The sequence below is a fragment of the Vipera ursinii genome (genome assembly GCF_947247035.1).
Source record: "Vipera ursinii genome assembly, chromosome: 1".
Lineage (NCBI taxonomy): Eukaryota > Metazoa > Chordata > Lepidosauria > Squamata > Viperidae > Vipera > Vipera ursinii.
The window spans coordinates 231,129,601-231,146,896 of record NC_139512.1 but is presented as its reverse complement, the minus strand read 5'-3'; the positions used below and the strand labels follow the sequence as shown (position 1 = coordinate 231,146,896).

At 37.9% G+C, this 17,296-nt stretch overlaps 1 protein-coding gene across 1 annotated transcript in view; it reads left to right on the top strand.

The window, feature by feature from the left end:
* The window catches only part of EYS (eyes shut homolog), a gene marked incomplete at both ends in the record, with an annotated part of 678,422 nt that overhangs the window by 478,415 nt on the left and 182,711 nt on the right, over positions 1–17,296 (top strand). Inside the window, one exon of the mRNA XM_083372645.1 lies at positions 13,546–13,766. Within this exon, the coding sequence (XP_083228771.1) occupies positions 13,546–13,766 (221 nt within the window). The remainder of the gene's footprint in view (positions 1–13,545; positions 13,767–17,296) is intronic.

Below are 17,296 nucleotides of genomic sequence, written 5' to 3'. Positions count from 1 at the left end.
CAGGCCATATTATGGCACATTCATTCTTATACTCACAGGAGAATAACTTCTGAGATTCCTCTCAACTGATTTCAATAATCTTGAAACAGATGGGGAGATAAAATGAAGCATTCTTTGCCCGTGCAAATAATACATTGTCCCAGAAGATCCTTGTGACTGTTGAAAGAGAATTACATTTTATGGAATCAAACTGAGCAATTCAATTCTGTACATCCAGTACAATTCCTGTTCACCATATGCATAGATATATTTACTCTCTTGTTGTGGGCTGGGGAGTGGAAGCTGCCCTTGAGCTATTCATAATTTAAATGAATGACTCCTTATCAAGCCATGGCTCTGGTAGCAATATTAAGGAACCAACTAGAACACGGGTTTCAAACTCGCCACATCACGTGGCATTTTGTGACGTATCACGAGTTTTTTTGCATTGCCGGAGCTGGGGTGGGTGCAGCCTATTGCATGATGCAACCAGCCCACAGGATGACAGTTTGAAACCCCTGATCTAGAAGAACCTCATGTTGTTGTTTTTTCTTTCCCTACTTCATTTGTGAAGTTCAGGTTGGTAGAATGAGACTGTATTACGGTATGTGAATATCAGTGCAGAGATGCCTTCCTTACTATTGAATACAAAGGTCTTCAGTTACATTACCTAACTAAAAATGCTAATATAAAAGGAAATAGGTCTTCACAATACAGCGAGGAAGAAGATGAAATATTTACTTCATATTAAATATAAAGCATATCTATCTAAAAATGAAGCTACGAAGGCTAATGACTCAGGAAGAAGGAAGGAAGGAAGGAAGGAAGGAAGGAAGGAAGGAAGGAAGGAAGGAAGGAAGGAAGGAAGGAAGGAAGGATATGTAAAGGTCAGGCCCAATGACTGTTCATTATTTTTTGTTCCTTAATTTGTCCCTGAGTTAAGAAAACCAATCCATGGCAAAATCACCAGGTGAGGTTCTTGTAAGAATGTGTGTAAAATGGTGTCAGCTGATCATTCCTTTCTTTTCTTATGAGCAAATGACAAGCAGTGCTCTCAGCAGAAGCCTCATCTTGATGGGCAGTATTTGAAGAGATAAGCCAAGGGATATTAAATTCAACATCAGTTGATCAGTTGGCAGATTGCCTTAAAGGGAATGATATGAAACAAGTTGCTGGAATTAAGCAAATTCAATTAATTGTAGATGTATTCCATTTTTGGTTCATTATTAAAATTATTTCATTATCAGGTATGCTGCAGTCTTAAGTGTAACCATTCTGAGCCCTATTTTAATCTGGGAAAATATAAAAGTGCTAATAAGGAGTGTTGTTTGCTGTTGATTTATATTCTGGTATCTTGCCTGGCAGTTTTGGATTTGGCCTGATCTATGATTGTCACATTTTTTCCAATTGATACTATGGTTAAATCTGTCTATATGTTGTGAAATTAAAGAATTTTCATCATGCCTTTTCACAACCTGTTGGTGTTCATAGATACATTCTGCCAGTTTTCTGCCTGTTTGTCCTACATTGTGGTTGCTGCAGTTCTTACATTTTATGTTGTAGATGACTCCTGTGTTTCTTCTGTGGTTGCTGGGTCTTTGGGTTTGCTTAGGATGTTTTGAAGGGCTTTAGTTAACTTATGTACTATGCTGATTCCATGTGGTTGTAGTAGTCTATTAGCAGTTTATGAAATATTCTTGATATATGGCAGTGTAATTGTTTTTAGGATTTGTGTTGGTTGTGTTGCATTGGGTTGAGAGGTCAGGGACTTTATGATGAAGTTGACTGTTATGATGAAGTATAAACTGACTGCAAACAGCACTCCTTACTAGCACTGATGATATTACCCTAGTTAGGGTAATGAAACATCTGCAAGAAAACAAGCAAGTTCAGAGAGCACCAAGGACCCCTCATTTCAACCTGAGCAACAAATATTCTCCTTCATTAATAATAGTTTTTTTTTGTTTGGTTTTTGACTCAGTATGAATCAAGCTACTGTTGTTTGCAGACTATGATTATGGTTTACTGTAATATTTGAAACCAGAAAATGAAATAAACATGGCTTGCCACAATATATGAAGCCAGCCAAATGTCATCTCCCTTCAAATAAATTCATTTCTAGATAAAGAGAAGCTTCAAAATCATCCTCTCTTGCCTTTTTTTCCCCTATCCATCAGCTGTGCCATCTAGCTGTAGCAATTGGTTCATATGCACAAATGTTACAAATTTTGTTTATATAAAGCACCACACAGAGCAAACAAAGAGTAAAGACACCATATGCTTTACTGCCCAACTATATATCTGTAATAGGAAACAGGAAACTCTAGTCAAAATAAAAGAACATATGTACCAAACTTGTAAATACTGCCATCTACTGGCTGAATCAACATAAGATATGCAGATGATACCACTCTAATGGCAGAAAGTGAAGAGGAACTAAAGAGCCTCTTGATCCAGATGAAGATGGAGAGTGCAGAAGTTGGCTTGAAAGTCAACATTAAGAAAACCAAGATCATGGCATCCGGCCCTCTCAATTCCTGGCAAATAGTTGGGGAAGAAATGGAGGTAGTGACAGATTTTATTTTCCTGGGCTCCAAGATCACTGCAGATGGAGACTGCAGCCAAGAAATTAAAAGACGCTTGGTCCTGGGGAGGAAAGCCATGGCAAATCTAGACAGCATACTAAAAAGCAGAGACATCACCCTGCCAACAAAAGTATGCATAGTCAGGGCCATGGTTTTCCCAGTTGTAATGTATGGCTGTGAAAGTTGGACCATAAGAAAGGCTAAGCACCAAAGAATTGAGGCCTTTGAACTATGGTGCTGGAGAAGACTCCTGCGAGTCCCTTGGACTGCAAGGCGATCAAACCAGTCAGTCCTAGAGAAGATCAACCCTGACTGCTCTTTAGAAGGCCAGATCCTGAAGTTGAAACTCAGATACTTTGGCCACCTAATGAGAAGGAAGGACTCACTGGAGAAGAGCCTAATGCTGGGAAAGATTGAGAGCAATAGAAGAAAGGGATGACAGAGAATGAGGTGGCTGGATGGAGTCACTGAAGCAGTAGGCGTGAGCTTAAATGGACTCCAGAAGATGGTAGAGGACAGGAAGGCCTGGAGGAATGTTGTCCATGGGGTCATGATGGGTTGGACATGACTTCACAACTAACAGCAACAACAACAGGCTAAATATTACTGTAGTTGTTGCAGAGAAATACATTCCAACAATGAACTATCAATGGTTAGGAAAAGGTCTGCAGCTATTCAGAGAAGTATTTATGAAGTTTTTCATCAGTTCTAAACAGTTTGCCACCTCAGATTTAAGCTGGTTGTATGTTCTTTTTCAGACTATTTTAAAGGGGAGCCCCACATGTCATGCATGAAATGTCTTTGATCATTAAACACTAATATTGAGTCTGTAGTGAATGTTTTTCACTCAGAAGCCACATGATAACCAACTGGAGACCTACACAGAGTTCCTCTGAGTTAGCAGAGAAATATACTATAGCCTTCACTTTCCTGCTTGGCTTGACATTGCAGGTAGTTCTCAACTTACAATCATTTATTTGGTGACTGTTCAAAGTTACAACAGCATTGAAAAAAGTGATTCGCTCAGATTTGCAACCATTGCAACAATCCCATGGTCACATGATCAAAGTTCAGGCACTTGGCAACTGACTCGTATTTATGACAGTTGCAGTGTCCCAGGGTCATGTGGTCACCTTTTGCCACTTTCTGACAAACAACGTCTATTGTTAAGATTCACTTAACAGTCGGATTACTAACTTAGCAATGCAGTGATTCACTTAACAACTGTGGCAAGAAAGTTCGTAAAATGGGACAAAACTCAGTTAGCTTACTTTGCTTAGCAACAGAAATTCTGGGCACAACTGAGGTCGTACGTTGAGGACTACCTGTACAAGCAACTTCTTATTTATTATATATTCTCCTCCATGGGTTGTAGTAACTTTTAAAACTCCTCTACATTTATCAGAATTTACCTAAATGTTCTGTTATTGCTACAGGCTTCTAGTCATTTTTCATCACATTTTTCATCCTATCAATCAAATTCCTTTCTCTTTCATAAATAGTGACATTGTTCAGCACAGTTTGCCAGAATTAGAAAGTACACATCCAGACCTCTTTTTCCTTGGCAATTAGTGAAAAAAATATTGCTTGGTCATTAATGCTTACCATATTCAGCTAAATACATTGAAATGTGGAGTGAAAAACATGATCTGGATCTGGAATCTCTACATGAAAATTTGCTATTGAGAAAAGCTATTCTGAGATAGAAAATTCTAGATGAGTATTAGATGCCAGCAAAGGATTAGAGATGTATGTATCTCTTTGCTACCCTCATAGCAAATCATCTGAATTTTTTAGCCCTAATTAAATTTGGAACCCCAATTTGATTCTCTTCTTCCAGTGACTTTTGTTCCTAAAAATCCACCAAAACTTCAGCTTCTACAGTATTAAAAAAAATCCCTTGTAAAGAATTGTGCTTACCAAGGTTTGCCTACTCCCAGTTTGCCAAATTGCTTTCAATATAAAGATCACGTTTTGGTACAAATGGCCACCTGGTGTTTATAGGATGTGGCTGATGGTTGCTTCCTTCTGTCTCCATCTTTTCCTCTCCCTGTGGAAAGTTACAAATTGTTCTGATTGCCCTCTTGTTGAAAAAGTGACATGTAAGCTTACAGTTCCATGAACATGATTAGCAGTTCTTTGGAACAAATGAATTGTAAAGCTCTGGTCCAGTGAAAAAGTGCTTAGAAGATTTTTTTTTTTTGGTCCTATAGTAGACAGGACAAAAAGAATGACAAAGTAAACTATATTTGCCCCGTGGGGGTCACACTTATATGGCTCATTAGCCAAATGAAGGATTCTGACTCGATTATTCTCTGCAGATTGGCACAAATGGTTGGAAAAGAAAGTTGGTTTTTTTTTTCCCTACCATAAGCTTTAATTAAAATTTCTATACAGAGTTTTCTTCAGTTGCCTAAGTTACAAATATGAAATGTCAGCTTGATCGAAAGTCAGTGGGACTCATTGCCAGATAAGTATGCATAAGATGATGACCTAAAACAACAACAACAACAAAAGAATAAACTTAGAAAGATGGAAAAAGCATAAACAAAGTTTGCTGGTTTAAGAACGCAGAAATTAAACATAGTGAGATTTGTCAACGGTTGCTGTATTAAATTCAAAGGAAGAATTGGACATGTAATTTTAAGAACTGTTTCAGCAGGCCTGCATAATAAGAATGGAATTATCCCAGTGTTTACAGGGGGGGGGGAGGGAAGTTGAGTGAAATTGATGTGATTTGTGTGGATGCCAGAAAAAAATCCATACAATATTCTCTCCCCACCCTATCTCTATCTCTGGTGACCCTATTCTTACCTGAAGACAATAAAATGGAGTTGATCTCATTTTATTGTTGAAAGAATGATAATCAGCCCAGAAATCTCAGCAAATTTTGTAACTGACTGGGGATTTTAACATTTATTTTTTTATACATACAATGGGAAGTGCAGTTCCAGATTCATTTCCACTATTGAGGCTTTGGACAACAAACATGGCATCTGATTAAAGCCTATCTATTCTAAAGCATTGAAGGCACATGATATAGTCTGTGTCCCAGGAAACTCCAAGTACCTTTTTGGAATTAAATCCAAGTCCCCGCACAGCCATAATATTTAGTCCACTATTCACTTTTTTACTCTGACCTCCAGCTTTCCCCCATTTTCCATATCTGGGCAAACAAAAAGCTGGAGCATCTTGGATCCACCAGTAGTTACTGCAATGCAGTTCCATGCCATTCCCTATATTGATGAAGGTTGCTGAGGGCTGCAGTTGTACAACTTTGTGAGAATCACAAGCTGCCCATATAACGCAAACTCCATTAGGTGCAGACATTTCCTATTCAAACGGACTACTGGAGCTTAGCTAAACTCTAAATCCTGTGCTGTAAAAGAAAATACCTGAATGGGATAGAGGTGGAAATACAGTCTATTGATCCTTCAACAGAATGACAATTCAGCTGTAAAATAGAGGGGTAAAAATACCTGCATGGTTTTAAGGATAATTAGATGACTTTTTAGGACTTTTGCTTGTAGTATTCTCTTCAATCTTCTAAATACTTTCCAGAAAAAAAGTTTCCTAGATAAAGAACCAACTATAACAACAACGTAACTTTTTCCTATCAGAGTTAGCTTTTTAACTTTTTCTAGGGAATCTTGGTATTATGGAAAATGAGATTATAAAAGCAGATGACAAGAGATTACCAGAGCAACATTCTGTGCTGCTAATTGAAGACTGCTGGTCACTATTTTGTTATGTTCTCTCACATCAAAAACTATGTGTGTAACTCTTATTGTTCTATTAACTTTCCTGATGTGTTCATGTGGGTGAGAGAAAGAGAGACAGAAGTATATAATTCTCCAAAGAGTTGCTAAATTATTGCTGAAAAATTCAAGAGGTCTCCTAATTGGCTTAATTAACTGAATGATTTGTCCTGAAAGGGAAAAAAAAAACATTTGCCCAGTTCTTATGCCCAGTTATACAGTGTGGAACTGCCAGTTGAGCTTCCGAAATTCTTCAAGAGGGCCCAACTCTTTACAATATAGCCACTTCAATTCTATAGTCTCAGTAGCTCAGGAAGACATCTGATTCTTGGACAGGAAAATATATGTTTTGGGCACTCTGTTCTAAACACTCCAATTTCTATCTTTGGAAGAACAATAATCTATCTGCCTGTTTCAAGGATATGAAAGATGTTTGCCCTCAATTTTCTACATGGCATTACATGAAGCAGAACTCTCTTGTCTGATATTTTAAATCTAAAAGTCTGTACACTGTATCGGTCTGATCAGCACTGTTAGATGCATCAGTAGATTGGTGATGATTGATGAACCTCCCGTAATCTAGCTAGCTGAACAACATTTTCTTTAGCAAGCATTAATTTTCTTCCCAATAGCTGTAGAAATAAGTGCCAGATTTTCTTACATAAATTTTGTGCTGGTTACAGGAGCCAAATTTCCATCAGGTACAAACATAGATTACAAGCATCTGTTCCTGTGATTACAAATTTGATATAAAGCAGCTTTTTTCATTCTGCAAGCAAATCTTAGAGAGGCTCTGCAGAATGCCAGAATGTTGCTTTTTTATCTGGTACAGCTGTTGCATGTCACTTTTATAAAGAAATGAGATGTTAAAGTCATCAAATATTTTATATTGAAGTTTAAATTTCAGCAGCTTAAATGAAACAGGTTTGAAGCTATTTAATATTGCTCACTATAACTCAAGCATCACAGATTCTTGGGCTGAATTTGCACAATATACTTAACTTGGTTGTTAAATTAACCACTTGTTGGGTTGGCATAATATATCAAATAATATAATAACCAAAGGGGCTGGCTTTGCACTCCATTCTAAGCCCCACAAAATAACCAATATTAGATCTGTAGCATTGTGCTAATATACCCACTACGTCTCAATCAATTCAAATCAAATGTGTTTGATGAACAGTCAACTTCTGCGTTTAAAAATAATGTACAAGTCAACAATACTTGGTGTGCAGGGAAGATCTATCTTTTAAAATACTGAATTATTTCAGTTTTCAGACCCAGTTAAGTAGCAGCATATGGTAAATATGAACTGATCTCAGAAAGGTAAGCAGGATCAAACTTGGTTAGTAAACAGATGGGAGAACATGGGATAATAATAGGGCTGTAGGTTTGACTAGGAAGTGGTACATACAGAACAAAAGCAGTGGAAAATCAAACTTTTTATGTGGCCAAAAACACTACATGGGTGTATGTGCTGGTTTTAACAGGCTTTGTTTAACTGGCTTTGCAGGATTCATTGCCATGCCATGCCTCTAGCCATCAAACAACTCTCAATCAGCTCACAAATTTCCAGAAAAATCTAACAATCTTATAAACTGGTACAATTCAAAGAAGACCTTTTAGTAATTTTTAGATTTCCTTGACTTTTGGGCTGCAAGGCACATTAATGTCAGACTCCATCCAGACTGACAGTTGAACTCATTCAAGGTAGATAAGATATATGTACTGTAGATATTAGAAAAAATGTTTAATAGCTACTGCAAACTCTACAACTCAAGTACAATCTCTAGGTTCAAATTCCATATTATATTGGACTGAGAGCAATAATGGATGACAATTGGGGTTATTACTATGGATTTCAATTTAATGGTTTACATTATATTTAATATTTCATTAGTGTAATTTTGATTGGTTATGCTAAATTCAAAGTAATACATACCATACATTTTTTGTGTTGAAAGAAAAGAAACTTATATTGCATATAGACTTTTTAAGCTTGCATTAAATATGTTGCTCTAGAGGTAAAGAGTTCTGTTACCCCATGGATTGTTCAATATATGTCTGAATAGGCGTGTTCAAGTAGAATGGTCATACTCTGGGTCTCTTGATGAAGCAGTACCATACAATGGAATCCAGGAGATGTATCTTCTCTGTTCCACTGCTTTTCTCCTGTATGTACTACTTCCTAGTCAAACTTATAGCCCTAGAATTTTCCCATGTTCTCCCATCTGTGTACTAACCAAGTTTGATCCTGCTTAACTTTCTGATATCAGTCCGTATTTACCATGTCCTGCTACTTAAATGGGTCTGAAGACTGAAATATTTCAATATTTTAAAAGATAGAAGGATCTGTTCTCTGGAACAAAATCCAGATGGCCCTTACTTTGATAGCCTTCTGCAAATTCTTAAAGATTTAACTGTTTCCCCAATCCAGGATATTCAGTAATGTATGATGGTTTATATGTTGGATGGGGATAGGGATTTAACATCAGACTTCAGCAATACATTATTGCACTATTGATGGTTGTTTATTTTATTTATTATGTTCCTGTTCTTTTGTCACCTGCTCAGAGTCATGTGCTGATGTGTGCGGTCATATAAGTCTTTTAAATAAATAGAAACTAAATAGGATCCATTCCTTCAATGTTCTGGAGATCAATGAAATTATTTTCTGTACTTTGGCCATGACCAATTTCAATAAATATTTTATCCCAGCATAAAACTATAACTCCAGTCTGGTATACCCGTTAAGACACCAGGACAGAGGGATTGTGAATTCTAATTCCACCTTAGGCACAAAATGGCTGGATGGCTCTGAAGAGTTGCTACTTCTCAACCCCTGAAAAAGGCAAAGGCAAACTCTTGCCAAGAAAGCTGCAAAGACTAATCCAAGACTGACTTGAAGGCATACGGACAAAAACCTCAGGTTGTGCATAGGTAGAGAGCCAGTTTGGTCTAGGTTAAGAAGCCAGACCAGAAACTGGGAAACTGTGAGTTCTAGTTCAACCTTAGGCATGAAAACTGCCTGGATGACTTTGGGCCAGACACTGTCTCTCAGCTCTAAGAATCAGGCAATGACTTTTGTCAAGAAAACTGCATAGACTTCTTCAGACAGTTGCCAAGAGGCACACTCAATCATACAGACAGACACAGACAAACAGATGGTCCAAATATCTATACACCATTAAAACTGTTGTTCCCATTACCTTTAACTGGGTGAGATGGTGAATGTAGGGCAACAATTTTTTGAATCAAGATATTGCAAATGGACTAACTTACAGAATGCATCCAAATTCAGGACCCATAACTCCCATGAAATTGAAATTTGGTAAGTTTTATAAAGCATACCGTAAAGCAGTTTATGACATTGTACAAAATATCGTAAAACATTTCCTGTGCTGATGTTTGAGTCTGCTATACTTGGGTTATTTTCAAGGCAGATCCATCTCTGAATGTATCCAACTTTTCTAGTGAAAGCAGCACATTAGAAGTTCTGTTATTGTTGAAGGTATTGAGCAATCTAGTAAGGAAATATCTCTGAAAGGTTGAGCCAATGTGACACAGGTTGTCTATCATACCCTATATTGAAGTTAGATTTCTTCACCTGTTTTCTAGGCAAAGAAAACAGATTTTTCTGCCTTTTTCTGGGAAGAGAGATATTCTCTCAGTTCCATATCAAGGCAGGTCTATCTCCTGACTACTGATAGCCACATTGCTACTAAAAAGGGAGGAATTTTCTTATAGCAATAGCAATACCACTTAGACTTAGATACTGCTTCATAGTGCTTTACAGCACTCTCTGAGCAGTTTACAGTCTCAGCCTATTGCCTCAAACAATCTGGGTCCTCATTTTACTGACCTTGTAATGATGGAAGGCTGAGTCAACCTTGAGCTGGTCAGGATCGATCTCCAGGCTATGGGCAGAGTTAGCCTGCAATACTGCATTCCAACCTCTGTGCCACCTATGATGCTATCCTTAGCTATAACTCCAAGGTGAAGAATAAAACTGAGTGTGGATTGCTGGAGCAATTATTATATTAAATAATGAAAAACATGTTCCTTCCTCTTTGTCAGTTTTTTACTAAGTAAGGGCAAGGACACCAAGCTCCGTCCACAACATTTAATCTGAAATTTTCTTTCATTCAACTGAATTAGAACTAGCAGAAGAAAAAAAATACTAACAATTAAGTAAGGGAACATTTCTTTGCCAAGCGCTAATCCCAACAATACATGCCATCATTTTTCTCTCTCTTTCTAACAAATAAGCCCTTTTATGCAGTCCTTGAGGCAGCTGAACAACATTACTTTAGCACTGCAGAGAGGTGCCCTGCTTTCCCTCTCCCCCAAATGCCAATCAAGAAGGATGAGACAAGAAAAGAAATCCTTCACAGGCTTTTTTTTACCTTGCTTAAAGTCAAATCAAGCTTGTCTGATACATTTTTTTTTCCTGGTGCCTTACTGAAGCTTCTAACACCTCAATTACTAAATGACTTTTAAATGTTTCTGAGCTCTTTATTTAAATAAGTGTTTTAGTTAAACTGTTTGGAGTCAGGAGTATTACTTATTCATAGCTGTTGGCATGAATGCTATTTAGTTGCAGATGTTTGCTCCATTAATGAGTTTGCAGGAACATTTTCTCCACAGCAAACCAAAGGGAGTGATGGAAAGGAGACTAACATAACCAGCATTGGGATAGCCTTTGAAAGGAAGGCTCTGAGACCAGGTGGGCCACAAGGTGCAGTTGAGACATGCATTAGTGAAATGAAGGGACGCTAGAATTTCTCTTCTGCTCAAGCTAACCTCAATTGCATTCTCCACAACGGGATTGAGAAAGTAAATTTTGCCCTATTAAGGTGGAGAAAATGGGAATGGAATGGACTAATGTTGCTTTCTTTGGAGCTTCCTAAACCCCACATCAGTCTGAATTTGTAACTAGCCACCATTGCTAGAACTAAGCTGTCCCCTTAGACCAGACATGTCAAACTCGCGACGTCACGTGACGTCGCACAATGTATTGGGACAGTTTTGCCATTGCCGGCAATGGGGTGGGTGCAGCTTCCGGATGACAAATCAAGCCAGTGGGCCAGCAGTTTGACACCCCTGCCTTAGACTCCCAAAATGTTGGGTAATAATTCTCGATTGAAATCTAGCTTACAAATTCTCAAAAGTACTTCTTCTGCTTTGTAGTACTGTGCTCAGGGTGTTTAAGAATTTCTTTTGAATTTCTCATGAAGTTGCAGTGCAAGTTGCAGTGCACTTTGTGCCTAAGGTGGAACTACTAGGTTATTTCTTAGTGGAAGAGATGGACGTTGTTGGGGTTGATTTGGTTTAAGCATCCTTCCCAATTTACTAGTCTGCAAAAAAGAAAAAAAAAAGGAAACCTAGTAGCAAGAGCTCTTTTTGACACAAACAAAGACTCTGTTCAAATCCCCATTCATCAGAGGAGAAGGAGGAAGAGGAGGAAGAATAATAGATACATAGATAATAGATAGATTTAAACATAGCATTAAATTGTGTAGCTCTAGATTTAGCAGCATTTGAAATGGCTGCTTCCTGGAGTTTATTTTAATTACCATTCCTTTCTTCTTCATTTTTGTGATGTCTTGGGATTGTATGAGCCCCTCTGAATTTCCACCAGAAAGGTAGAGCATGTTTTAAATGAATCAGGTGTTATTGTCTATCACTGCTTTACATTAACAATCCCATGTATGTCTGTGAGGATGTATTCAGTGGGGCATATTGCCTGCTAAACATGAATAGGCAAAGAAAGGTTATAGATGAATGGTTTTGTATCTCTAATAGCTGCTCATTATTGTGCTAAATGGCCACTGGTTCTTTATCACAGAGCGCCTTTCTCCAGAGTATGTAACAAAACATCACTTCCTAGAATGAAAGCAATGCCTCTGGTCTTTAAGGTAAATAAACATTGAAAACACTTTATACCTATGCAGGTTAATTCAGTGCCTGAAACTCCTGAAAACGCTTGTTGGTGTTCATGTGTTTTTGGTTTGATAAGGCCAGCTCAGAACGAGCGCATTCCTGGATTCCATGTACTATAATATTTTTATAATCAAGTACAAAAGATTGTGTGTGCATAAACAATGCCTATGTGATGAATGGACACTTAGGGAGGAACTGCACTTCAGACATGATAGAAAACCTAGAGCTTGGGAAATGGGAATCAACTGAATGCCAGTACTTGATAGCCCTGGTCTTTGCTATAACAATAAGTCCCACTGAATCCAGCAGGGCTTTTGTTATTAAGTTGATACTGGAAGTGGAGGGAGAGGCATGCAACATGGAAAATGATTTATTGTCAGCCCCAAAGAAACAAACAAACATGTTTTGGAGATGCTTGACCAAACTATTTCAGGTGGGCCACAGATCAGAAAAAAAAAAGAAAACCTGCCTTGTTGGGTTGAGCTGTGTTTCACCTAAAGCAAAATCTGGAGGGATTCCAAGGTGATTTGACAGGGCAAGAAGGACACAGTCTATCTTCCTTCATCCTTTGTACAGCCTAGATGATACCAGCTCATCCTTCTTCCCTTCAACTCTATCACTGCTAATGTTCCAGCATGCTCAGCTCTGCTTTTTCCAAGACCTTCTCTTTGCACTCTCTCTCTCAGTCACTTATGACATTTTTACAGCAGTCATTAAGTGAACCAATAGTTCTCCACTGATGCAGTTTTGCTGAAAATTGGAAGTAAATGCTGTTTTTGGCAAAACTGTCATAAAATTTGGTCATGTGACTGCTGGGGGTGAATCTGGGATGTCAATACTCCTGAGATACTGTATGTCTGGAAGAACTTCAGATGGTCACTGAACAACTTACCATAAGTTGAGGACTACATATATTTTTAAAATAGGCTTTGAATTAAAAAAACAGGACACAGATCCAATTCCATACTTCCTGTAAACTGGTAACAAGCTACGTAAGTTCTTCCAATGTTGTTGAATTCTTGTTAATATCAGACCATTCAAACAGATCAATGCTAGAATAATAGGAGCCACAATCTGAGATTTCCATGTTATCCATCCTTGGAATAAGGGGTTTCAAGAGCCTTATTCCCAGCAGTTGATACTGAGTTTTTCTAACATACTATTATTTATTTCATTATTTTATATTAGGGTTGTCTTCCTTTATAATGCCTAGATTTCCTGAACATGAGAAGAAAAATAAAAAATCTAATAAAACATAAAATTCTGTCTCTGAATCACAGATTTCCTGCCTATGAAAAAAATGCAGCAGCTCTCTTGGGTTCCAGCCCTGATTCAGTCAAGGCAGTTTTGACATCAACTGCTCTGCCAGCTTTATTCTCAGTCTGCCAAGAGGGCTTGTGTCATAATGGAGGAAGTTGCCACCAGATTAATCTTCCTGATGGTGCGGCCTCATTTTGGTGTGACTGCGCTCTTCATTTCACTGGGCGTTTCTGTGAAAAAGGTAATTGTTTCTCTTTTGGAACCCATTTTGGTTTAGAATAGTGTGTCACCTATTTTTCAGATTAATTCCTAAGACGTAGGTCTTTATATATTATTATCTGTATTAATACACAAATACAAACACACAAAACACTCAGGTCAAAAATGTCTATAACATATTGCAAATACACATGTTGTCCCTTCTACTTCTAAAACAGAAAACAGCTCTAACAGAGAGAAAAGTATAGAATATTATGTAAACATAATTGTAGGAGTTTATAAGATTTTTAAAAGACTTTGGAGTATTTAATATTTAATAGAGCTTGGTTCATTATTCTTATGCATGTCTGACACAACTGCCTCTGGCTTACTTTGTTTACTAAATCTTGTTCTATTACAGAATTTGTACATGAATGTAGGGGAAAATTGTGTGTATTAGCATGAAAAGAAAGTATGTTATTTGTTTGTTATTTTGGAAGTATCTGTGTCCTTTTTGAATCTCATTAAGAAGTATACATGGAGTAAATGTGTCTGCTTATACAATTTTGACCTAAGTATTTGCCTTATAGTCATATACTGTATATTGTTGAGTTGAAAAAAAGGGGTATACAGCAAACAGTACAGGTAGTCCTCGACTTATGACCACAATTGAGCCCAAAATTTCTGTTGTCAAATGAGACATTTGTTAAGTGCCCCATTTTATGATCTTTCTTGCCACAGATGTTAAGTGAATCACCACAGTTGATAAGTTAGTAAGACAGTTGTTAAGTGAATCCAGCTTCCCCATTGACTTTGCTTGGCAGAAGGTCACAAAAGGAGACCACATGATCTTGGGACACAGCAATGGCCATGAGTCAGTTGCCAATCATCTGAATTTTGATCACATGATCATGGGGATGCTACAAAGGTTGTAAGTGTGAAAAACGGTCGTAAGTCACTTTTTTCAGTGCCGTTGTAACTTTGAACAGTCATTAAATGAACTGTTGTAAATTGAGGACTACTTGTATTTTCTGAGAAGTTAGGAAGTAGTTTGGGGAACATTTTTTGATTCTAATGATTTTACTATCTTGGGATTAACAGGCTTCCTATCTCTGTTTAGGAACTAACAAAAAATATTCATTGGTTGATTGATTGATTTCCTGCCTTTATTATGATGATGATAAATAAATCAAGGTGGCTATTATATCTACTATTACTTCCTCCTTCTATTATCCCCACAACACAACAACCCTGAGATATGAGTTGGGCTGATTGAGAGTGACTGGCCCAAAGTCACCCAGCCAGCTTTCATGCCTAAGAGGGGATATTTCAAATAACAAGAATGGAGCCAAGGGAAGACTTCTCTTTCCCTACTTTCTTTTGCAAAATTGATGGATTGTCCCAATGCTATTCCATTACTAATGATTATTTTATTCCCCATAACCCAGTTGCAATTTAAATAGGTGGCTTTTCAGTATCACTGTTTCTGTCATAGATGAGAGAGAACCTACTCTTGAGAAATTATTGAAGAACCTCGCCTTCTCAAGAGAATTTTGGAGCATTTTTTGTGCAATTTCATTGTCCACAATCCTGATTTGTGTCCAACTCCAATACAGAATGCCGCATTCAGACTCTGTACGTTCACTTCAACTTCATGTTGCCCCATTTGTATGCCCAAGCTCAATGTAGACTCCACAAAGGAGTACAATTTGAACAAAGAAGCTCCTATTATAAGTACTTTGCTTATGTATACGGTAGAAACACTTTTATCTTTTTAATCCTTGTCCTTTGTCTTACAAGGGAAGGAAATGCTATATCTTTCAGTAATTTGGGGATGATTAAGATGCGGAGGTCAGAAATCCACTAATGATTTAAAGCAAGGAAATTATTCCTGAATAAATAGCAAAACCTTCCATTCATGTATCAGTCTATCTGCAAAGTCGCGTGGTCCCACAGAGAGACGGACACTTGAGCTGGGTAGTACTTCTTTATTGGATCAGGAATGAAGCTAGGGCAAAGGGGTTACCTGGCGTCTCTTTATACCTGCCCAGGTGAATCGCGACCAATAGATTCAAACCTGGGCTTCCTGCCAGTGCAGGTGGCCAATGGATTTAAACCCAGAGCTGACCATGCCCTGGGGCTGTCAACAACTTGCTCTATTCAGGCTTTCCCGCCAAAAGCGGTTATAGCCTGGAGCTGTCCAGCCCCCTGCTGTGCTGACATTCTGTGTATGCTTTAAGAGCATACACTACACTATCCTTGCTATTATGTAAACAGTTGCATGGTTGAACATGCCTTTTCCAATGATATTAAGTAATATTACTTAAGTTTTCTGTCTACATTGAGTTATCACGAGGAAGCAGAATTTAATAACTTCAGAACTTAAAACAAATGATATTCCCAGTTATGTCTTCGGAAGATGCAAACCTTCTAAACTAAAACTGTCAAAATCTATTGTTTTCTGTATATTCAGTTGTAACTATTTTATATCCACTTACTTCCCCTAAACTTCATTTCTTCGATATGTTTGGTGCTTCAATTAAATGACTATGAGTAGCAAAAGTACATTCCCTTTATTGATGCTGGGTAATGTCCATTACAATTATTGAGAATTGCTAGTGTGTAGCAAAATGAAAGGCTATCCATATTATAATTAAACTCTAATACCCTTTTAATAGACTTTCTATTGTATGAAATAAGGACATGGCAACCAGAGCCAAAAATGCACTTGCCAGATTGTCAATATATCTGAAACTAATAGAAACCAAGCTGGCAGAGCGGACTGAAAGTAGGTCATTATATTGTATGTGAATCCAATAAATGACTGAACTAGAAATGATTGGTCCTAGTTAATGAGGCCTCAGCTTTCAGAAAATATTAATTTTTAAAATCCCTTTCCCATGTTTGTGATAGATTAAATGGAATTTGTGTATTTCAAATTGCAGTTGGTGAAGAACTGATCTGTGGGATTGCATTTTACACAACGGTGTGAACAACCAGTTCTCTGTGCAGATGCTGCTTCTGGAAGTCCATTCTGGGCCTGGGCAACAAGAAATTAGTGACCGGTTATGATGAACCTACTATCACAACCTACTACTTGATAAGATAGAAAAATGTGGGTTAGACAGCATCACCACCAGATGGATTCGTAGCTGGCTGACAGGCTGTACTCAGTGTGTGGTCCTCAATGGAACTGCATCTACATGGAAGGAAGTGTGTAGTGGGGTGCCCCAGGTCTCTGTTCTGGGCCCAGTGCTCTTCAACATCTTCATCAACGATTTGGATGAGGGGATAGTTGGGGAACTCATCAAATTTGCAGATGACACCAAGCTGGCAGGAATAGCCAATACTCCAGAAGATAGGCTTAAGATACAGGAGGATCTGGACAGACTCGAACACTGGGCACTATCTAACAAAATGAAATTCAATTGTGAAAAAGTCAGGTTCTACATTTAGGCAGGAAAAATCAAATGCACAGGTGTAGTATAGGTGGTACCTTGCTCAATAGTAGTAACTGTGAGAGAGATCTCAGAGTCCTAGTGGACAATCACTTAAATATGAGCCAGCAGTGTG